This window comes from Xenopus tropicalis, chromosome 7 (assembly GCF_000004195.4).
Source record: "Xenopus tropicalis strain Nigerian chromosome 7, UCB_Xtro_10.0, whole genome shotgun sequence".
Taxonomy (NCBI): Eukaryota; Metazoa; Chordata; class Amphibia; order Anura; family Pipidae; genus Xenopus; species Xenopus tropicalis.
The window spans coordinates 127,217,474-127,241,224 of NC_030683.2; the positions used below are offsets into that span (position 1 = coordinate 127,217,474).

Consider the following 23,751-nt stretch of genomic DNA (forward strand, 5'->3'; position numbering starts at 1 on the left):
CTGCTCGCCTGGCGAGGTCGCTAAGCAAGCGGATCTTCTCCTGATATCCCCACCTACGGGTGGGCGATATAGGGGGAATTTAGGCTAATTCGGACATTTGGCCCCGGGCGCAGTTGGTCCCCAATCTGACTGAATTTTTTAACCTGCCCGATTGATATCTGTTCGATTTCAGGCCAGATATTGGTTGGGCAGGCCAGTCGTTGCTGCCCCTACACGGCCCGATTAGCTACAATCGGCCTTTAGGAACAGCAAGAACTTTCTGTAACAATTCAATGTGGAATAAATTAGAAATCTCCTTTGCAGTTAAGCAAAGAGACCAAAGGACTGCGCTACACGAGGTTTGTCGGCAGATAATGAATAAAGGCTACCAGACCTGAGAGATGGCATTTGGCACACTCTATAGCAGTGATCCCCAACCCGTTGGATGTTGCTCTTGTGGCATCAAAGCAGCTGCTTATTTTTGAATTTATTGCTTGAAAGTAAGTTTTGGTTGAATAAAAACCCAATATAATGCCATAAAGAGCCTTCCATAGGCCTCAGTCCAAATAGGGGCTACCAAATAGCCAATCACAGCTCTTATTTGTGCACCCCCGTAACATTTTTCATGCTTGTGTTGCACTTTTTCCAACAGAGCTGCTAAGGGTTAAGTAGGAGGAGCATTCCCTCTTGGGTTACGCCTTATACTGAAATGGCAGAGACACATCAACTGGGTGCGGTCCGTAAGACCAGCGCCATCTTGGCATGACCTTGACAAAATGTTTCACTGACACATTAAATAAAATCTTAATAACTTTCTCGTAATCTTTCTTTTCTTTCTTACCCTTCTCATTCCACAGAAATCATTTTCTGCTTACCGAGCCTTCCTGCCTTCCCTCAGTCTTCTCTTCCCCTAGGAATCTTCTACAACTGCCTTCCCTATCAGTCTGTGCTCGTTCCCATACATATTACAATCAGCAAATCGGTCACAACCATCCTCTCTTGCCTGATAGAAATAACTCTATGGGAAATCTCACATAATGTATCCCGTAAAGCCCTGAGCCCATCATTCCCAAGGGCTGGAAGCCACCAACGTCCATCTCTTTCCCTGGACTCTTTTCCTCTACTTTTCAGACCCAACCATAGACCCCCAACCCCTAAACATGATTCTCGCGCCGGATCAAACACTCACAATTTCCTATGACTATTTTTCAAGATCTTCTATATTTGTTATTACTGGTAGGGGAAGTTGTTACAGGGCGCTGTGGGTGATCAGTAAATAAAGAGACAGGACAATCTATATCTTTAATTTCACTTTTTGTCATTTTATTCAAATAAGCGATAAATTGTTCCAGGTTCGTTCATTTGCTTTGTTTCCACAAGACTTTCTTTAATGTAAGACTTGTAGTTCTTCATAAAAAAAAAGCCCCGGTACTTCCTGAAGCCCCACCAAGAGGGCTAAAGTGGGCGGTCTCTTACAGGGGTCTCCCCTGCCCCAAGTAAGCACAATAACAACGCAAAGCAAGAATCAGTTCTTTATGGGTTGGAGGAAGAGTTCCTTACCTTCTAACTCATGGACTCACCCAGACACAGAAAATATACGTAAAACTCTTACCTTAGTGCTGGGTCCCTTTTTCTGGGTCTGGGGAGTCCACTGGCCAAGAGCCCGTCAAGCAGAAAGAAAAAAATTCCAAGCCTCTGCCACCCAGGGTTTCATTATATCCTTATGGGAGATATTTAGATCGTGGCAGTCTTGCCACGGAAATGGAGAACGTTCCGCGTTGGATGCATTCTTATATTATTGTACAAAAAGAGTTCCAAGAGCCTATTAGCATAAACATTACATGATTGGCTATTCTAGGCCTGCAGTGGAGCACTGATTGGTTCTGTACCTCGTTGGCAGGGTTTTCTTATGAGGAAAATCTTATAACACTGGAGGCTGCAAAAAGCTTCTGTGAAGACCAGTTTGACTGGTTTGTTGTTGAAGGGTGTACATATACATAACTTTCTTAGCTTCATGAAATCCAACTAAAATCCCCTCCTTTCTGTGTGTGTCGGGGGGGGGGGGGGTCCGTTTTGAATGTCAAGGATGTGGAATTTAGCCCAGGTTCTGCTCAAGTCCACCTTAAGTTGGAACTGGAACCACAGTAGTATTACTGTACTGCTGTAGGTAATTCATTGGTACTGGCTGTGTTGCCATTGACTCAGCTGACTGACGAGTCAGTAGTCAGTCAGTACCATTGCTTTCAATGGGTGGGTGCAGGGGCAATTCGCCCCTGGTTGAAAAATGTCAGTGGGCAAAACACCCTGTGCCTTCAGCCTTAGAGAAGAATGAAGGAAAATTACGAGTAGATGGTCCAGTGACTTTAATCCCTATCCTCCTTCCCTGGGCCAGCACCCCTGTTCTTTAATAGACCCACTAGCCCTAACAAATTGCCACTGCCTACTGATTCCACCTGTACCATTAAACCCCAGTGTTCCCGGCTAATTAGTAAATTCATTAATAGACATTTTATTATTGATATGAGTATCTCATTTCTGCCAATGTATTCTTCTTAAATCAGTCAGGAGAATAAGTGCTAAAGAGTTCATCATTTTGCTGAGAAGTATAGCTAGAACTGCCCTTTATAAAGAACCCCTGGAACCCTGAAGCTAAACCTCAGCTCTCGGTCTCATTGGGTAAACAGCAAAAGAAAATATTGCCATATCTAGAGTTAGCAATACGGTCAGGAGTCTTCTCTGCACAAAGCATCTATCAACAAAGAACAACGCAGAGCAGGTATCAGCTCTCAGATGGATTGGTAGACAAGGTCCTCACCTCATGGCAACCATGGACTTCTCCAGAAACAGAAAGATCTAGGTAAAAAGTTTACCGTCATGCCAGGTCCCTTTATTCTTTGTCTGGGGAGTCCACAGGCAGAGATCCCATCAAACGAGAAGCAAAAATCCTAAAGCTCTACTACATAGTTACGTCTGTACAGAGAAGTGCAGTTTATTGCAGGTAGGGCACATTCTTATACCTTACATCAGTGCTGTCCAACTGGCGGCCCGCGACCCCCCTCTGTGTGGCCCCCCACCTGTCTGGCTGCTTTGATGGCTTACTCTTGTGTAAGCTTTAAATGGTATCAGTACTGAGATTAACTGCCCCCCCTGCATGGTTCTCACCTCAGATTCAGGCTGTAATCCCCCTGTATTGTTTAAATATGTAATCCCCTGTGTTTTTCACACCTTTTAATCTCTGCATTGTTCCCCCCCCTGCAGTGTTCACACCTCAGGCTCAGGCTGTAATCACCCATATTGTTCCCCTGTTCACACCTCAGGAGCAGTAGAAACCCACAAATACACCCTGCACACTACAAAAAGAACATATACTAAGGTGGTACTGCAATTAAAAAGTTTTTTAATATATAGTTATTGTGCAGACTGTAGGAGCAGTGCCAGCATTGTGTCACAGTAGGCTGCCTGTGTGTGCCATACACACAGGCATCATAGGGCAAGCAGAGTATGGCACACACAGGCAGGGTAGGGAAGGCAGAGTATGGCACACACAGGCAGAGTATGGCACACACAGGCCAAGTATGGCACAAACCAGTCAAGAATGGCAAACACAGTGAAATTATGGCACATGCAGGCAGGGTAGGGAAGGCAGAGTATGGCACACACAGGCAGGGTAGGGCAGGCAGAGTATGGCACACACAGGCCAAGTATGGCACAAACCAGCCAAGTATGGCACACAGGCAGGGTAGGGAAGGCAGTGTATGGCACACACAGGCAGGGTAGGGCAGGCAGAGTATGGCACACACAGGCAGGGTAGGGAAGGCAGAGTATGGCACACACAGGCAGGGTAGGGAAGGCAGAGTATGGCACACACAGGCAGGGTAGGGAAGGCAGAGTATGGCACACACAGGCAGGGTAGGGCAGGCAGAGTATGGCAGGTTTTTGCTGTACTACAACCATTAATATGGGTATGGTCATGTGATAACATGGGTGTGGTTTCAAGTGGGTGCAGTTTCAAAAAGGGGAGTGGTCAAAACTGGCTTCCATTATCGGCCCTCCACCACGTAGGTCGGAAAAATTCCGGCCCTCGGTACAACAGAAGTTGGACAGCACTGCCTTACATGATTGTACATGTACGGGCATTTAATGATTACTCTGATTGGTTCCCATACTTGTTTCGTGAAGGATTTCACCAGCAGGATGAGTTATTATGTTGCAGCTGCTTTGTTCTGGCTACACGATAGAAAAGGAACAGTGAAAATATTTATTTACATTATTTAGCAGGTTCTACTAATAACTTTCTTAGCCATCTGACGGCAACTAAAATCTGTACCCGAGGAACCTCCTCACAGTCCCCATTGCTATTCTGATATCTTTAGTGCCCGGCTTTAGTTATGGTTTTACACACAGGCCACCTTTTTAAGCTCTCTGCTATTTCTAAAACTACAATATATTACATACAGTATACAGTTTGGTCATCTGATATATCAGAATGAGTTGTGCATTCATGGATCGCTTGGTGGTAATTTTCCACTAATCAATATAATTTTTACATTTGTTCTTTTGATCCTGCACACTCCCTGTAGTATACTTTTTTCTCCATATTAAGTGGAAGGTGCTTCTATCTAATTGGAAGTGAGAAATCTGAATAGGGCTGTTCTGCCCCCAATAAGGGGTAATTATATCTTAGTTGGGATCAAGTACAGGTACTGTTTTATTATTACAGAGAAAAGGGAATCATTTAACCATTAAATAAACCCAATAGGGCTGTTCTGCCCCCAATAAGGGGTAATTATATCTTAGTTGGGATCAAGTACAGGTACTGTTTTATTATTACAGAGAAAAGGGAATCATTTAACCATTAAATAAACCCAATAGGGCTGTTCTGCCCCAATAAGGGGTAATTATATCTTAGTTGGGATCAAGTACAGGTACTGTTTTATTATTACAGAGAAAAGGGAATCATTTAACCATTAAATAAACCCAATAGGGCTGTTCTGCCCCCAATAAGGGGTAATTATATCTTAGTTGGGATCAAGTACAGGTACTGTTTTATTATTACAGAGAAAAGGGAATCATTTAACCATTAAATAAACCCAATAGGGCTGTTCTGCCCCAATAAGGGGTAATTATATCTTAGTTGGGATCAAGTACAGGTACTGTTTTATTATTACAGAGAAAAGGGAATCATTTAACCATTAAATAAACCCAATAGGGCTGTTCTGCCCCAATAAGGGGTAATTATATCTTAGTTGGGATCAAGTACAGGTACTGTTTTATTATTACAGAGAAAAGGGAATCATTTAACCATTAAATAAACCCAATAGGGCTGTTCTGCCCCCAATAAGGGGTAATTATATCTTAGTTGGGATCAAGTACAGGTACTGTTTTATTATTACAGAGAACAGGGAATCATTTAACCATTAAATAAACCCAATAGGGCTGTTCTGCCCCAATAAGGGGTAATTATATCTTAGTTGGGATCAAGTACAGGTACTGTTTTATTATTACAGAGAAAAGGGAATCATTTAACCATGAAATAAACCCAATAGGGCTGTTCTGCCCCCAATAAGGGGTAATTATATCTTAGAGTTGGGATCAATTACAGGTACTGTTTTATTATTACAGAGAAAAAGGAAATCTTTTTTAAAATGGACTCTATGGGAGATGACCTTCCTGTAATTAGGAACTTTCTCGATAATGGGTTTCCAGATAACAAATCCCATACGTGTGCATAAAAATATGCCTATTTCCCAGTCTGACCAGGGCTATTTTCTGTTTACAGATATTCTAGCAAAATGCTGCGCTACCCAGTACAGGAGGAATGGTAAGTTCTCTCCTATAGTCTGGCTACATCTACTGTGCAAATATCATCTATTGTTCTGGGGACCCACAGCTTCCGGATGTGTCTGGGGTTCACCAAGCAAAGGTTTCAATACCGTGTTCTGTTTTGAAAAAAGGAACTGAAATGTTCTGAACACTCACTGTGATGAGACCAAGATGGAGAAGACCGAGATGGTAGATTGGTCTTCATTTTTTATTATTTGTAGTTTTCTCATTATTTCAATTTTCTTCAGCAGCTCTCCACTTTGGAGCATCAGCACCTGGTTGCTAGGGTTCACATTACCTTAGCAACCAGGCAGTGATTTGAATGAGAGACTGATATATAAACAGGAGTGGGACTGAGTAGAAAGATGAGGAATAAATAGTAACAATAACAATAAAACTGGAGCCTCACAGAGCAATAGGTTTTGGCTGCTGGGGTCAGTGACCCCCATTTGAAAGCTGCAAAGAATTAGAAGGAGAAGGGAAATAAGGATTTCAAACAATTATATGTACACAATTAAAATCAGGTAAACATTGGTTACAATGTGTATTTGTATATATTTACAGAAATATCATCAATAAGATGACAAAGACAAGAGAGACGGTCAACACAGATCCCAATCCCCTCTTCCACTCACAGCCCCCAACTCCTCAGAAGGTTCAGAATTACTACAAGTCAAAGAAGAATAATGGCTCTTTCTACACGATCCAGTCCAACAGTCTCGATCAGGCAAGAAATAGAGAGGGAACTTATCTGAGGAGAAGGACAAAGAGAGCTCAGAGATTTCCCAGAGGTAACAAACAACTTACAGTAAAGGTGCCCATACACGGGCCAATTGTAGCTGTCAACATGGATCCATTAAACCGATTCGGCAGCTTATCGGCCCGTGTATGGGCACTAACAACAGGCCGGCCCGACCGACATCTGGCCTGAAATCGGGTTGGTTTGATTTTCCGTCAGATCGGGGACCACATTGGCTCATTGATGCGGTCCCTGAACCAACGGGAGCCCATACCCACTGTTCTAAATCGATCGTTTGGCCCCAGGGCCAAATGACCAAATTAGCCCAATATTGCCTACCCATAGGTTATTAGGAGAAGATCTGCTCGCTTGGTAACGTCACCAAGCAAGCAGATCTTATCATGTATGGTCACCTTAAGTCAGCAGACTGATCCATTGATTTGAGAAGATCACAATCCGGTATATCCTTGCCTGGGAATGTTCTGTTGTTATATACAGTATATATGTTACATATTATGAGATACTTGTACTGCCCCTGCCCATTTCCCTTCCCACTCTGCCCATTTCCCCACCCATTTGCCAAGGCTGGTATTAAAGGGGACCCGTCACCCACACATATAAAGCTGTATAATAAAAGTCCTAGCAAATGAACTGGGTACACCACAGATAGTAGACCCAATAACCTGCTTGTTAGGAGTTATAGATGAAATGCTACCCACCAATGCGGCCAGAGTTAGGCTGCGTACACTCATGTTTTACGCAAAAAAAACTGTAATTATGCACTGGATGGGAGACACTCTCCCCTCCCTAACATTCTGGAGAAGGCTGGTAGATGGAGCTCTTCCTCTTATCAAACTAACCTACGAAACAAGGGGCGCATACGACAAGTTTGACAAAATCTGGGAAAATTGGTATAACCAAGATAATCTGGACGCATAGCTTATTACGGGGCACATTTACTAACCCACGAACTGGCCGAATGTGTCCGATTGCGTTTTTTTCGTAATGATCGGTAATTTTGCGATTTTTTTCGGCGTCTTTACGACTTTTTCGTATTTTTTGCGATTTTTTCGGCGTCTTTACGATTTTTTCGTAAAAACTTGAGTTTTTCGTAGCCATTACGAAAGTTGCGCAAAGTCGCGATTTTTTCGTAGCGTTAAAACTTGAGCGAAACGTCGCGCCTTTTAAGTTTTAACGCTACGAAAAAGGCGCGACTTTGCGCAACTTTCGTAATGGCTACGAAAAACTCGCGTTTTTACGCAAAAATCGTAAAGACGCCAAAAAACTCGCGTTTTTACGCAAAAATCGCAAAGACGCCGAAAAAGTCGCAAAATGTTCGTTTCCAATCGGAATTTTTCCAAATCGGATTCGAAATCGTGTCTTAGTAAATCAGCCCCTAAGTGTGACTGACTCGACAGAACTAAACACAGCCACCTACACTGTGACAACCACAATGCCTAGCTTTAGTTCCCTTGTCTGCATTAACCCAAACCTGAACTGACACCATTCCAATATCAATACACTGAACACTGTTTGTATCTTTGTTTTGTCATGTTGTAAAACAATAAAAAATTTACCCTTTAAAAAAAAAATTAAATAAACATGAAACCCAAATTCTTTTTTTTAATTAAGTCAGCCATACCCGTTATAAATGTATTTCAAAATCAGAGCTGTCAATCATATATTGATTGACAGCTCAGATTGCTAATTACAATTACTTAACTTTCCATTCAGCAGCACTTCCTAGATATCACCTAGATGGCAAATGCATAGGAGTTTGTGGTGATACAAAGCTTTGCTTTAATAACAGTGTACACAAAATGGCGGCTGCCTGCTTGATGTAACTATAATCTGGATATGGCATAGAGATTAATTAGGCAATTGTATAGTAAATTCATTTTTATTGTTTGTATATAATTACAGGTCCTACTTCATTTCTCTTCTGCATCTTTATGGCTCTAATTTGTGTTACAAATGGACAATCTGAACAAGAATGTAAGTACCTATAAACTCTGCTTCTAATATGACTTGATGCATAGGATCCCGTATCCAGAAACCTGCTTTCCAGACTCCATTTTAAGTAAATGGTTCAATTTTTTTTAAAATGAATCCCTTTTCTCTGTAATAATAAAACAGTACCTGTACTTGATCCCAACTAAGATATAATTACCCCTTATTGGGGCAGAACAGCCCTATTGGGTTTATTTCATGGTTAAATGATTCCCTTTTCTCTGTAATAATAAAACAGTACCTGTACTTGATCCCAACTAAGATATAATTACCCCTTATTGGGGCAGAACAGCCCTATTGGGTTTATTTCATGGTTAAATGATTCCCTTTTCTCTGTAATAATAAAACAGTACCTGTACTTGATCCCAACTAAGATATAATTACCCCTTATTGGGGCAGAACAGCCCTATTGGGTTTATTTAATGGTTAAATGATTCCCTTTTCTCTGTAATAATAAAACAGTACCTGTACTTGATCCCAACTAAGATATAATTACCCCTTATTGGGGCAGAACAGCCCTATTGGGTTTATTTCATGGTTAAATGATTCCCTTTTCTCTGTAATAATAAAACAGTACCTGTACTTGATCCCAACTAAGATATAATTACCCCTTATTGGGGCAGAACAGCCCTATTGGGTTTATTTAATGGTTAAATGATTCCCCTTTTCTCTGTAATAATAAAACAGTACCTGTACTTGATCCCAACTAAGATATAATTACCCCTTATTGGGGCAGAACAGCCCTATTGGGTTTATTTCATGGTTAAATGATTCCCTTTTCTCTGTAGTTGAAGGTGAACAACCCCTTTAACCTGATATTACTCCATGCATTTGGGTATATTTAATCCCTAATTAAATAAACTTTATATATCTTCTCTCTTGGGTTTCTTTAACATTGTGTGTATATGTTTCTCCTCCCTCAGCTCCTGGTACATGTAGAGAACTGGTCTCTGTTACAAAGTCACTATTGATCGTTAGAAGTGCAAGCTCCTTTAGTTCTGCTGAAGTGGATGACACAGTAACCTGCCCAGAATCAAAGTATTACCTGGGCGTCTTCACAATCTGCTACATAAATGAGACCTGGGTGGATATCAGCAGCCCTGTTGGGGTCAATGGGACCTGCCCGGCGCTCTATGTGGAATATACTGTGGAAAACCAAGTGAGGAATAAACCAATCCTAATCCATCTTACCCCTGGTAAGGGTCACATGACATACTGTAGCCTTTTCTCATTCCCACTGGTTCTCTGCCATGCTACTTTCTTTTGGGCATGGCCATCAGGTCACCCATTCTGGCACCCAAGACTTTGGGGTGATACAAAGATAGCCTTACAAACCGTGCCCACAAAATGGCGGCTGCCTGCTTGCTGTTATTGGGTAATATATATGTAATTGTGGGATTGTGAAAATGTATTTCTCGAAAAATTGTGAAATTTAAACAAGATTTTCATTTCCATGAATCCTCTTTTTTTTCCCAAACAGGAAGTGCTTTAGCAGCCATTTTAGGAGAATTGGCCCTCATTCTTGGAAAACAATAATGTGTTTGTGATTCACTTGAAACTGTGTGAAATAGAAAACAATGAGGGGATTAACTTCCCCTTGAAACTGTGTGAAATAGAAAACAATGAGGGGATTAACTTCCCCTTGAAACTGTGTGAAATAGAAACAATGAGGGGTTAACTTCCCCTTGAAACTGGGTGAAATAGAAAACAATGAGGGGATTAACTTCCCCTTGAAACTGGGTGAAATAGAAAACAATGATGGGAATTAACTTCCCCTTGAAACTGTGTGAAATAGAAAACAATGAGGGGATTAACTTCCCCTTGAAACTGGGTGAAATAGAAAACAATGATGGGATTAATTTCCCCTTGAAACTGGGTGAAATAGAAAACAATGATGGGATTAACTTCCCCTTGAAACTGTGTGAAATAGAAAACAATGATAGGATTAATTTCCCCTTGAAACTGGGTAAAATAGAAAACAATGATGGGATTCATTTCCCCTTGAAACTGTGTGAAATAGAAAACAATGATGGGATTCATTTCCCCTTGAAACTGGGTGAAATAGAAAACAATGATGGGATTAACTTCCCCTTGAAACTGTGTGAAATAGAAAACAATGATGGGATTAACTTCCCCTTGAAACTGTGTGAAATAGAAAACAATGATGGGATTAACTTCCCCTTGAAACTGTGTGAAATAGAAAACAATGATGGGATTAACTTCCCCTTGAAACTGTGTGAAATAGAAAACAATGAGGGGATTAACTTCCCCTTGAAACTGTGTGAAATAGAAAACAATGATGGGATTAATTTCCCCTTGAAACTGGGTAAAATAGAAAACAATGATGGGATTAATTTCCCCTTGAAACTGGGTGAAATAGAAAACAATGAGGGGATTAACTTCCCCTTGAAACTGGGTGAAATAGAAAACAATGATGGGATTAATTTCCCCTTGAAACTGCGTGAAATAGAAAACAATGAAGGGATTAATTTCCCCTTGAAACTGGGTAAAATAGAAAACAATGATGGGATTAACTTCCCCTTGAAACTGGGTGAAATAGAAAACAATGATGGGATTAATTTCCCCTTGAAACTGGGTGAAATAGAAAACAATGATGGGATTAACTTCCCCTTGAAACTGTGTGAAATAGAAAACAATGATAGGATTAATTTCCCCTTGAAACTGGGTGAAATAGAAAACAATGATGGGATTAACTTCCCCTTGAAACTGTGTGAAATAGAAAACAATGATAGGATTAATTTCCCCTTGAAACTGGGTGAAATAGAAAACAATGATGGGATTAACTTCCCCTTGAAACTGTGTGAAATAGAAAACAATGATAGGATTAATTTCCCCTTGAAACTGGGTGAAATAGAAAACAATGATGGGATTAACTTCCCCTTGAAACTGTGTGAAATAGAAAACAATGATGAGATTAATTTCCCCTTGAAACTGGGTGAAATAGAAAACAATGATGGGATTAATTTCCCCTTGAAACTGGGTAAAATAGAAAACAATGATGGTATTCATTTCCCCTTGAAACTGGGTAAAATAGAAAACAATGATGGGATTCATTTCCCCTTGAAACTGGGTGAAATAGAAAACAATGATGGGATTAACTTCCCCTTGAGACTGTGTGAAATAGAAAACAATGATAGGATTAATTTCCCCTTGAAACTGGGTGAAATAGAAAACAATGATGGGATTAACTTCCCCTTGAAACTGTGTGAAATAGAAAACAATGATAGGATTAATTTCCCCTTGAAACTGGGTGAAATAGAAAACAATGATGGGATTAACTTCCCCTTGAAACTGTGTGAAATAGAAAACAATGATAGGATTAATTTCCCCTTGAAACTGGGTGAAATAGAAAACAATGATGGGATTAACTTCCCCTTGAAACTGGGTGAAATAGAAAACAATGATGAGATTCATTTCCCCTTGAAACTGGGTGAAATAGAAAACAATGATGGGATTAACTTCCCCTTGAAACTGGGTGAAATAGAAAACAATGATGAGATTCATTTCCCCTTGAAACTGGGTGAAATAGAAAACAATGAGGGGATTAACTTCCCCTTGAAACTGGGTGAAATAGAAAACAATGATGGGATTAACTTCCCCTTGAAACTGGGTGAAATAGAAAACAATGATGGGATTAACTTCCCCTTGAAACTGGGTGAAATAGAAAACAATGATGTGATTAATTTCCCCTTGAAACTGGGTGAAATAGAAAACAATGATGGGATTAATTTCCCCTTGAAACTGTGTGAAATAGAAAACAATGATGGGATTCATTTCCCCTTGAAACTGGGTGAAATAGAAAACAATGATGGGATTAATTTCCCCTTGAAACTGGGTGAAATAGAAAACAATGATGGGACTAATTTCCCCTTGAAACTGGGTGAAATAGAAAACAATGATGGGATTAATTTCCTTTTGAAACTGGGTGAAATAGAAAACAAAGATGGGTTTAATTTTAGATGAAGACATAAACCATCTCTAATTACATATTCTTTGTCTTTCAGTGAAGAGAACCAATGAAAGAAAGAAGGAATCCTTTAGAAGCACTATACAGACCAGCACAATGGCCCCGACTGAAACAACAGGTTTGCCATCAGAGTTCACAGTCATTGATGCTCAAATGCAAGTATATGTTGGGGTACTGGCTGCAAAGGAGCCCCTTCCACTTACCACCTTCCCCTTGAAATACGTCTGGGATCATGGGAAATGACCTGTGTGCTTTCAGTGGATATACTATATAGGTCCCAAGGCAAAACTCTGTGTAGAACCCACTAGGCTTTCCCTCCTGTAGAGCTCATTAATCAATCAATCACACACATCCTTAATGCCCCTGTATGTAGCACTGTGATTTGGGCCCTCCATTGTCTCCATTGGGTCACTAAGGTTTTGCCATGACACATTCATATAGTTAAGTGTTCATTTAGTAACCCTATATTTTCAACCCAAATATCAGCCTAACTTGCTTCTTCTCAACCCAGCCTGAAGTCCTCTTCTGTTTTATGATCCACACCCAAGTAGACTTACCACTAGAAACATATTTGGGAGAGATTGGGGACCACAGACTAGGGGTCATCTCCAAAGGCAAGGCCCTCAGCTTAAAATTTAACCCACCACTTGGCCATATCCACACCTAGTGCTTATTTTCTTCTTCTTCTTCTACCACTCAACAAATGGATCCCACAGGTTTCAAGTCAACCCACTGGTGGTAATATATGGCCATTAACAATTGTTGTGTGAGTTAAGAGTGTTTCCTTTTATCCAATTTGGCCATCTGACCAACTGGTTTGATGACCTAGAACCATGCAGCTGATAGGATGACATCAACTGAGAATAGAGGAGAGGAGATTTCCGCATCAGCATAGGAAGGGTCTCTGTAGTGTAAGGTCAATTGGGTTATGGAATTCTCTGTAAGAAGAGGTAAAAGTAATTTGTTGGTTGTAAGTCGGATGTTTTCACAAGGTTTAGAAAGCCTCAGCTTGATAACAGCAAGCAACACTAACTCCATAGAGTGTTACTGTAACAAAGCTTTTACCAAACCATAATTGTTTCAATAGAAAAGTTACAATAACCATTATTATATATTATTATTTTTGGGTTATTCCCGGATTGCGGTATATTTTTGCCATTTCTTGTCCAAGGTACTAATGCACTGACGAAGGAGATACTGCGTTAGCGCCTTTACCAAAAGCAACCAATCAGCATTACTGAAAGCAAAAGCAAAGATCTCATTGGCTGCTATGTGTAAATGCACTAGATCAGTGCTGTCCAACTGGCGGCCCGCCCCCCTATGTGTGGCCCCCCACCTGTCTGGCTGCTTTGATGGCTTACTCTTGTGTAAGCTTTAAATGGTATCAGTACTGAGATTAACTGCCCCCCCTGCATGGTTATCACCTCAGATTCAGGCTGTAATCCCTCTGTATTGTTTAAACATGTAATCCCCTGTGTTGTTCACACCTTTTAATCTCTGCATTGTTCACCCCCTGCAGTGTTCACACCTCAGGCTCAGGCTGTAATCACCCCCATTGTTCCCCTGTTCACACCTCAGGAGCAGTAGAAACCCACAAATAATCCCTGCATGCTTCAAAAAGAACATATACTGAGGTGGTACTGCAATTAAAAAGTTTTTTTAATATATAGTTATTGTGCAGACTGTAGGAGCAGTGCCAGCATTGTGTCACTGTAGGCTGCCTGTGTGTGAGCATAGGGCAAGCAGAGTATGGCACACACAGGCAGGGTAGGGAAGGCAGAGTATGGCACACACAGGCAGAGTAGGGCAGGCAGAGTATGGCACACACAGGCCAAGTTTGGCACAAACCAGCCAAGAATGGCACACACAGTGAAAGTATGGCACACGCAGGCAGGGTAGGGAAGGCAGAGTATGGCACACACAGGCAGGGTAGGGAAAGCAGAGTATGGCACACACAGGTAGGGTAGGGCAGGCAGAGTATGGCACACACAGGCCAAGTATGGCACAAACAAGCCAAGAATGGCACACACAGTGAAAGTATGGCACGCAGGCAGGGTAGGGCAGGCAGAGTATGGCACACACAGGCAGGGTAGGGAAGGCAGAGTATGGCACACAGGCAGGGTAGGGCAGGCAGAGTATGGCAGGTTTTTGCTGTACTACAACCATTAATATGGGTATGGTCATGTGATAACATGGGTGTGGTTTCAAGTGGGTGCGGTTTCAAAAAGGGGAGTGGTCAAAACTGGCTTCCATTATCGGCCCTCCACCACGTAGGTCGGAAAAATTCCGGCCCTCGGTACAACAGAAGTTGGACAGCACTGCACTAGATCAATGTTGTCCCTATGTTAGTTAATCAGCCCCTTTCTCATTCTGATTGAGCTAAATTTCCTCAAGTTGAGGGTAAATCTAATAACTGGTCACTTAAGTCCTTGAGGCCTTGGCTTGAACCGTCCTGTTCTGCGGCACCAGTTGGCTGTAAATGTTCAGAAGTAAAACTTGATATTTTGCCGGGGTTTGTCAGTACAACACAGCCATAACGTATCTTACCATTTCAGAAAGACAGTCTGAGCCAAAAGGAAGACATTGCTACGGTGTTTTTGGTGTCAGTGCGGTAGTCGTGGTTTTTATCGGAGCTCTTTATAGGATTTGCAACACGTGAGTATCATCTAGTTCTCTCACACTAGTTCATCGTTTCAGATTCTTTGAGACTAAAGGACTTATTTAAAAAAGGTTTGCCATAAAATGTACCACATTACCCCGCAGTACCTTGGTACAATCCATGTATCTTGTTTACTTTGCCTATTTATAAATGTGCACAATTTGACAACAGAGAAAAAAATATCTAGTAATCCCTTTAGCCTAGTGATCCCTAACAAGGGTTGCCACATTTGCCGGTTTTCTTCACCAGGCAAGGGTCAGGGAAAAGGTGGGACTGTGACATCATAGGGTGGGGAAAAGGTGGGGTTGTGACATCATGGGGGGGGCGACCGGGCAGGAGGTTTTGGCCTGGACAGCCCTTCTGAAAACCGGGCTATCCGGGTCAAAACTAGATAAGTGGCAACCAGTGGCTCAGGGGCAACATGTTGCTCACCACCCCCTTTGATGTTGCTCCCAGTGGTGCCCTGAGCCAAATAGCCAATCACAGCCCTTATTGGCATCCCCAAAGAACTTTTTTCATGCTTGTGTGGCTCCCCAACACTTTTTACATCCCAATGTGGTTCACAAGTAAAAAAGGTTGGGGATCCCTGCTCTTGACAGTGTTGCACAGGCCTATCAGGATACCAGGAAAACTCCAGATGGGCTCTCATGCTTCTAACCATTTGGCCTATTTCATAGTCATGTCCTATTTGTGCATGGGAACAAATGGGCTAAATACATGGAAGAATAGACAATGACATGATTAACTTCTTCCTGAAACTGGGTGAAACAGAAAACAATGAGGGGATTGACTTCTTGAAACTTGTTGAAACAGAAAACAATGAGGGGATTGACCTCTTCTTGAAACTGGGTGAAACAGAAACAATGAGAGGATTGACTTCTTCTTGAAACTGGGTGAAACAGAAACAATGAGGGGATTGACTTCTTCTTGAAACTGGGTGAAACAGAAAACAATGGGGTATTGACTTCTTCTTGAAACTGGGTGAAACAGAAAACAATGGGGGTATTGACTTCTTCTTGAAACTGGGTGAAACAGAAAACAATGGGGGTATTGACTTCTTCTTGAAACTGGGTGAAACAGAAAACAATGGGGGTATTGACTTCTTCTTGAAACTGGGTGAAACAGAAAACAATGGGGGTATTGACTTCTTCTTGAAACTGGGTGCAACAGAAAACAATGGGGTATTGACTTCTTCTTGAAACTGGGTGCAACAGAAAACAATGAGGGGATTAACTTCATCTTGAAACTGGGTGAAACAGAAACAATGAGGGGATTAACTTCTTGAAACTGGGTGAAACAGAAACAAATGAGGGGATTAACTTCTCCTTGAAATTGGGTGAAACAGAAAACAATGAGGGGATTGACTTCTTCTTGAAATTGGGTGAAACAGAAAACAATGAGGGGATTAACTTCTTCTTGAAACTGGGTGAAACAGAAAACAATGGGGGTATTGACTTCTTCTTGAAACTGGGTGAAACAGAAAACAATGGGGGTATTGACTTCTTCTTGAAACTGGGTGAAATAGAAACAAATGAGGGGATTAACTTCTCCTTGAAATTGGGTGAAACAGAAAACAATGAGGGGATTGACTTCTTCTTGAAATTGGGTGAAACAGAAAACAATGAGGGGATTAACTTCTTCTTGAAACTGGGTGAAACAGAAAACAATGGGGGTATTGACTTCTTCTTGAAACTGGGTGAAACAGAAAACAATGAGGGTATTGACTTCTTCTTGAAACTGGGTGAAACAGAAAACAATGAGGGTATTGACTTCTTCTTGAAACTGGGTGAAACAGAAAACAATGGGGGTATTGACTTCTTCTTGAAACTGGGTGAAACAGAAAACAATGAGGGTATTGACTTCTTCTTGAAACTGGGTGAAACAGAAAACAATGAGGGTATTGACTTCTTCTTGAAACTGGGTGAAACAGAAAACAATGGGGGTATTGACTTCTTCTTGAAACTGGGTGAAACAGAAACAAATGAGGGGATTAACTACAGAAACCAATGGGGGGTTGACTTCTTTTTGAAAGGCTGTCACTGACTTTTCTATTTGTCTACTATTCTAAGCCTCCATAGGACTCAATGGTACTCGACAGATCAAACCTGCTAAAAAAAAAAATTTTTTGACAAAAAAAAGTTAATCAAACATTAAAAAAATTAAAAAAAATAAATCTCAAATTATGGGAGTTATTTTCGAAAAAAAAATTGGGTGGGGGGGGGGAAATTTCCGAAAAGCTCAAATTTTTCGAGAATCAATATCAGAAAAATCGAGTACTGGCAAAAACCTATTCGTAAATTTTAAAAAATATCTAGAAGTAAAAAAAAAAAATCAAATGGTTCTTAAAATTGCTGTTTAAATGCGCCCCTAAATGAAATAATTTACCTTTTTTCATTTGGTTTTACTAGCAGGAAACCAAAGACTAGAGATTATGGTCCGGCCCAGACATTGGATACTCAGGATTCGGGTGAACAGATTCCGATGAACAACCTTACCAATGAAGACGGACCAGGAAGTAACGGACATATTCCAGGAAGTTCCAATGGGGATCTACATGGCGGGACCGCGGAGGCCGACGCTGAGCCCCAGGGAACTGCTCTCCACTAATAATCATTTCATCCAATTTTGTGCAAAGTTTAGGGATCATGGGAAATGACCTGTGTGCTTTCAGTGGATATACTATATAGGTCCCAAGGCAAAACTCTGTGTAGAACCCACTAGGCTTTCCCTCCTGTAGAGCTCATTAATCAATCAATCACACACATCCTTAATGCCCCTGTATGTAGCACTGTGATTTGGGCCCTCCATTGTCTCCATTGGGTCACTAAGGTTTTGCCATGACACATTCATATAGTTAAGTGTTCATTTAGTAACCCTATATTTTCAACCCAAATATCAGCCTAACTTGCTTCTTCTCAACCCAGCCTGAAGTCCTCTTCTGTTTTATGATCCACACCCAAGTAGACTTACCACTAGAAACATATTTGGGAGAGATTGGGGACCACAGACTAGGGGTCATCTCCAAAGGCAAGGCCCTCAGCTTAAAATTTAACCCACCACTTGGCCATATCCACACCTAGTGCTTATTTTCTTCTTCTTCTTCTACCACTCAACAAATGGATCCCACAGGTTTCAAGTCAACCCACTGGTGGTAATATATGGCCATTAACAATTGTTGTGTGAGTTAAGAGTGTTTCCTTTTATCCAATTTGGCCATCTGACCAACTGGTTTGATGACCTAGAACCATGCAGCTGATAGGATGACATCAACTGAGAATAGAGGAGAGGAGATTTCCGCATCAGCATAGGAAGGGTCTCTGTAGTGTAAGGTCAATTGGGTTATGGAATTCTCTGTAAGAAGAGGTAAAAGTAATTTGTTGGTTGTAAGTCGGATGTTTTCACAAGGTTTAGAAAGCCTCAGCTTGATAACAGCAAGCAACACTAACTCCATAGAGTGTTACTGTAACAAAGCTTTTACCAAACCATAATTGTTTCAATAGAAAAGTTACAATAACCATTATTATATATTATTATTTTTGGGTTATTCCCGGATTGCGGTATATTTTTGCCATTTCTTGTCCAAGGTACTAATGCACTGACGAAGGAGATACTGCGTTAGCGCCTTTACCAAAAGCAACCAATCAGCATTACTGAAAGCAAAAGCAAAGATCTCATTGGCTGCTATGTGTAAATGCACTAGATCAGTGCTGTCCAACTGGCGGCCCGCCCCCCTATGTGTGGCCCCCCACCTGTCTGGCTGCTTTGATGGCTTACTCTTGTGTAAGCTTTAAATGGTATCAGTACTGTGATTAACTGCCCCCCCCTGCATGGTTCTCACCTCAGATTCAGGCTGTAATCCCTCTGTATTGTTTAAACATGTAATCCCCTGTGTTGTTCACACCTTTTAATCTCTGCATTGTTCACCCCCTGCAGTGTTCACACCTCAGGCTCAGGCTGTAATCACCCCCATTGTTCCCCTGTTCACACCTCAGGAGCAGTAGAAACCCACAAATAATCCCTGCATGCTTCAAAAAGAACATATACTGAGGTGGTACTGCAATTAAAAAGTTTTTTTAATATATAGTTATTGTGCAGACTGTAGGAGCAGTGCCAGCATTGTGTCACTGTAGGCTGCCTGTGTGTGAGCATAGGGCAAGCAGAGTATGGCACACACAGGCAGGGTAGGGAAGGCAGAGTATGGCACACACAGGCCAAGTTTGGCACAAACCAGCCAAGAATGGCACACACAGTGAAAGTATGGCACACGCAGGCAGGGTAGGGAAGGCAGAGTATGGCACACACAGGCAGGGTAGGGAAAGCAGAGTATGGCACACACAGGTAGGGTAGGGCAGGCAGAGTATGGCACACACAGGCCAAGTATGGCACAAACAAGCCAAGAATGGCACACACAGTGAAAGTATGGCACGCAGGCAGGGTAGGGCAGGCAGAGTATGGCACACACAGGCAGGGTAGGGAAGGCAGAGTATGGCACACAGGCAGGGTAGGGCAGGCAGAGTATGGCAGGTTTTTGCTGTACTACAACCATTAATATGGGTATGGTCATGTGATAACATGGGTGTGGTTTCAAGTGGGTGCGGTTTCAAAAAGGGGAGTGGTCAAAACTGGCTTCCATTATCGGCCCTCCACCACGTAGGTCGGAAAAATTCCGGCCCTCGGTACAACAGAAGTTGGACAGCACTGCACTAGATCAATGTTGTCCCTATGTTAGTTAATCAGCCCCTTTCTCATTCTGATTGAGCTAAATTTCCTCAAGTTGAGGGTAAATCTAATAACTGGTCACTTAAGTCCTTGAGGCCTTGGCTTGAACCGTCCTGTTCTGCGGCACCAGTTGGCTGTAAATGTTCAGAAGTAAAACTTGATATTTTGCCGGGGTTTGTCAGTACAACACAGCCATAACGTATCTTACCATTTCAGAAAGACAGTCTGAGCCAAAAGGAAGACATTGCTACGGTGTTTTTGGTGTCAGTGCGGTAGTCGTGGTTTTTATCGGAGCTCTTTATAGGATTTGCAACACGTGAGTATCATCTAGTTCTCTCACACTAGTTCATCGTTTCAGATTCTTTGAGACTAAAGGACTTATTTAAAAAAGGTTTGCCATAAAATGTACCACATTACCCCGCAGTACCTTGGTACAATCCATGTATCTTGTTTACTTTGCCTATTTATAAACGTGCACAATTTGACAACAGAGAAAAAAATATCTAGTAATCCCTTTAGCCTAGTGATCCCTAACAAGGGTTGCCACATTTGCCGGTTTTCTTCACCAGGCAAGGGTCAGGGAAAAGGTGGGACTGTGACATCATAGGGTGGGGAAAAGGTGGGGTTGTGACATCATGGGGGGGGCGACCGGGCAGGAGGTTTTGGCCTGGACAGCCCTTCTGAAAACCGGGCTATCCGGGTCAAAACTAGATAAGTGGCAACCAGTGGCTCAGGGGCAACATGTTGCTCACCACCCCCTTTGATGTTGCTCCCAGTGGTGCCCTGAGCCAAATAGCCAATCACAGCCCTTATTGGCATCCCCAAAGAACTTTTTTCATGCTTGTGTGGCTCCCCAACACTTTTTACATCCCAATGTGGTTCACAAGTAAAAAAGGTTGGGGATCCCTGCTCTTGACAGTGTTGCACAGGCCTATCAGGATACCAGGAAAACTCCAGATGGGCTCTCATGCTTCTAACCATTTGGCCTATTTCATAGTCATGTCCTATTTGTGCATGGGAACAAATGGGCTAAATACATGGAAAGAATAGACAATGACATGATTAACTTCTTCCTGAAACTGGGTGAAACAGAAAACAATGAGGGGATTGACTTCTTGAAACTTGTTGAAACAGAAAACAATGAGGGGATTGACCTCTTCTTGAAACTGGGTGAAACAGAAACAATGAGAGGATTGACTTCTTCTTGAAACTGGGTGAAACAGAAACAATGAGGGGATTGACTTCTTCTTGAAACTGGGTGAAACAGAAAACAATGGGGTATTGACTTCTTCTTGAAACTGGGTGAAACAGAAAACAATGGGGGTATTGACTTCTTCTTGAAACTGGGTGAAACAGAAAACAATGGGGTATTGACTTCTTCTTGAAACTGGGTGAAACAGAAAACAATGGGGGTATTGACTTCTTCTTGAAACTGGGTGAACAGAAAACAATGGGGGTATTGACTTCTTCTTGAAACTGGGTGAACAGAAAACAATGGGGGTATTGACTTCTTCTTGAAACTGGGTGCAACAGAAAACAATGAGGGGATTAACTTCATCTTGAAACTGGGTGAAACAGAAACAATGAGGGGATTAACTTCTTGAAACTGGGTGAAACAGAAACAAATGAGGGGATTAACTTCTCCTTGAAATTGGGTGAAACAGAAAACAATGAGGGGATTGACTTCTTCTTGAAATTGGGTGAAACAGAAAACAATGAGGGGATTAACTTCTTCTTGAAACTGGGTGAAACAGAAAACAATGGGGGTATTGACTTCTTCTTGAAACTGGGTGAAACAGAAAAACAATGGGGGTATTGACTTCTTCTTGAAACTGGGTGAAATAGAAACAAATGAGGGGATTAACTTCTCCTTGAAATTGGGTGAAACAGAAAACAATGAGGGGATTGACTTCTTCTTGAAATTGGGTGAAACAGAAAACAATGAGGGGATTAACTTCTTCTTGAAACTGGGTGAAACAGAAAACAATGGGGGTATTGACTTCTTCTTGAAACTGGGTGAAACAGAAAGCAATGAGGGTATTGACTTCTTCTTGAAACTGGGTGAAACAGAAAACAATGAGGGTATTGACTTCTTCTTGAAACTGGGTGAAACAGAAAACAATGGGGGTATTGACTTCTTCTTGAAACTGGGTGAAACAGAAACAATGGGGGTATTGACTTCTTCTTGAAACTGGGTGAAACAGAAAACAATGAGGGTATTGACTTCTTCTTGAAACTGGGTGAAACAGAAAACAATGAGGGTATTGACTTCTTCTTGAAACTGGGTGAAACAGAAACAATGGGGGTATTGACTTCTTCTTGAAACTGGGTGAAACAGAAACAAATGAGGGGATTAACTACAGAAACCAATGGGGGGTTGACTTCTTTTTGAAAGGCTGTCACTGACTTTTCTATTTGTCTACTATTCTAAGCCTCCATAGGACTCAATGGTACTCGACAGATTAAACCTGCTAAAAAAAAAAATTTTTTGACAAAAAAAAGTTAATCAAACATTAAAAAAATTAAAAATAATAAATCTCAAATTATGGGAGTTATTTTCGAAAAAAAAATTGGGTGGGGGGGGGGAAATTTCCGAAAAGCTCAAATTTTTCGAGAATCAATATCAGAAAAATCGAGTACTGGCAAAAACCTATTCGTAAATTTTAAAAAATATCTAGAAGTAAAAAAAAAAAATCAAATGGTTCTTAAAATTGCTGTTTAAATGCGCCCCTAAATGAAATAATTTACCTTTTTTCATTTGGTTTTACTAGCAGGAAACCAAAGACTAGAGATTATGGTCCGGCCCAGACATTGGATACTCAGGATTCGGGTGAACAGATTCCGATGAACAACCTTACCAATGAAGACGGACCAGGAAGTAACGGACATATTCCAGGAAGTTCCAATGGGGATCTACATGGCGGGACCGCGGAGGCCGACGCTGAGCCCCAGGGAACTGCTCTCCACTAATAATCATTTCATCCAATTTTGTGCAAAGTTTAGATTTTCAAAAATTTTACGCACTGTGTATATACTATACATGTTAAGGGCATTTGCTTGAAAACGGACAGACATTTTGCAAGTTTCTTTATATCAAGTCTCACTTTGCTTTCAAAGTATTTTGGGAGAGGCTCTGTATTGCATTGCATTTGTTTTTGTTTCTTTTAGGGGCCGTAGCAATATGATAAATGGGATGAGACTGGTAAGTGGATTATCAGACCTTTTTGGATAATTGCTCAGAGCGCCGGGCTGTATTCTCTATCTACTGGCAAAAAAAGCCAAAATATTCTATATTATGTTATATATTCTGTCCGCAGTCTATAATAATCTGATTGGAATAAATTTACAGGCTAATCTGCCAATTTTTTGGATACCATAAAACGATGGCACATAGGGATTCCCCTGTACTAAGCACAATTCAGCAGGAACAGCCCCCTAAGTTTGCCCATAGCCTGTACAGAGAGATACCATAAAACTATGGCACATAGGGATTCCCCTGTACTAAGCACAATTCAGCAGGAACAGCCCCCTAAGTTTGCCCATAGCCTGTACAGAGAGATACCATAAAACTATGGCACATAGGGATTCCCCTGTACTAAGCACAATTCAGCAGGAACAGCCCTCTAAGTTTGCTCATAGCCTGTACAGAGAGATACCATAAAACTATGGCAGCATAGGGATTCCCCTGTACTAAGCACAATTCAGCAGGAACAGCCCCCTAAGTTTGCTCATAGCCCTGTACAGAGAGATACCATAAAACTATGGCACATAGGGATTCCCCTGTACTAAGCACAATTCAGCAGGAACAGCCCCCTAAGTTTGCCCATAGCCTGT

General features: G+C 41.5%; 1 protein-coding gene across 1 annotated transcript; it reads left to right on the forward strand.

The window, feature by feature from the left end:
* The first annotated feature begins 5,750 nt into the window (after positions 1-5,750).
* Positions 5,751-18,839, forward strand: LOC116412223. Its single transcript, XM_031905965.1, has 7 exons — positions 5,751-5,800; positions 6,367-6,593; positions 8,465-8,536; positions 9,475-9,747; positions 12,577-12,657; positions 15,095-15,194; positions 17,607-18,839. The coding sequence occupies exons 2-7, from the start codon at positions 6,383-6,385 to the stop codon at positions 17,803-17,805; spliced, it is 936 nt and encodes a 311-aa protein (XP_031761825.1). The 5' UTR covers positions 5,751-5,800; positions 6,367-6,382; the 3' UTR covers positions 17,806-18,839.
* Positions 18,840-23,751: the final 4,912 nt, after the last annotated feature.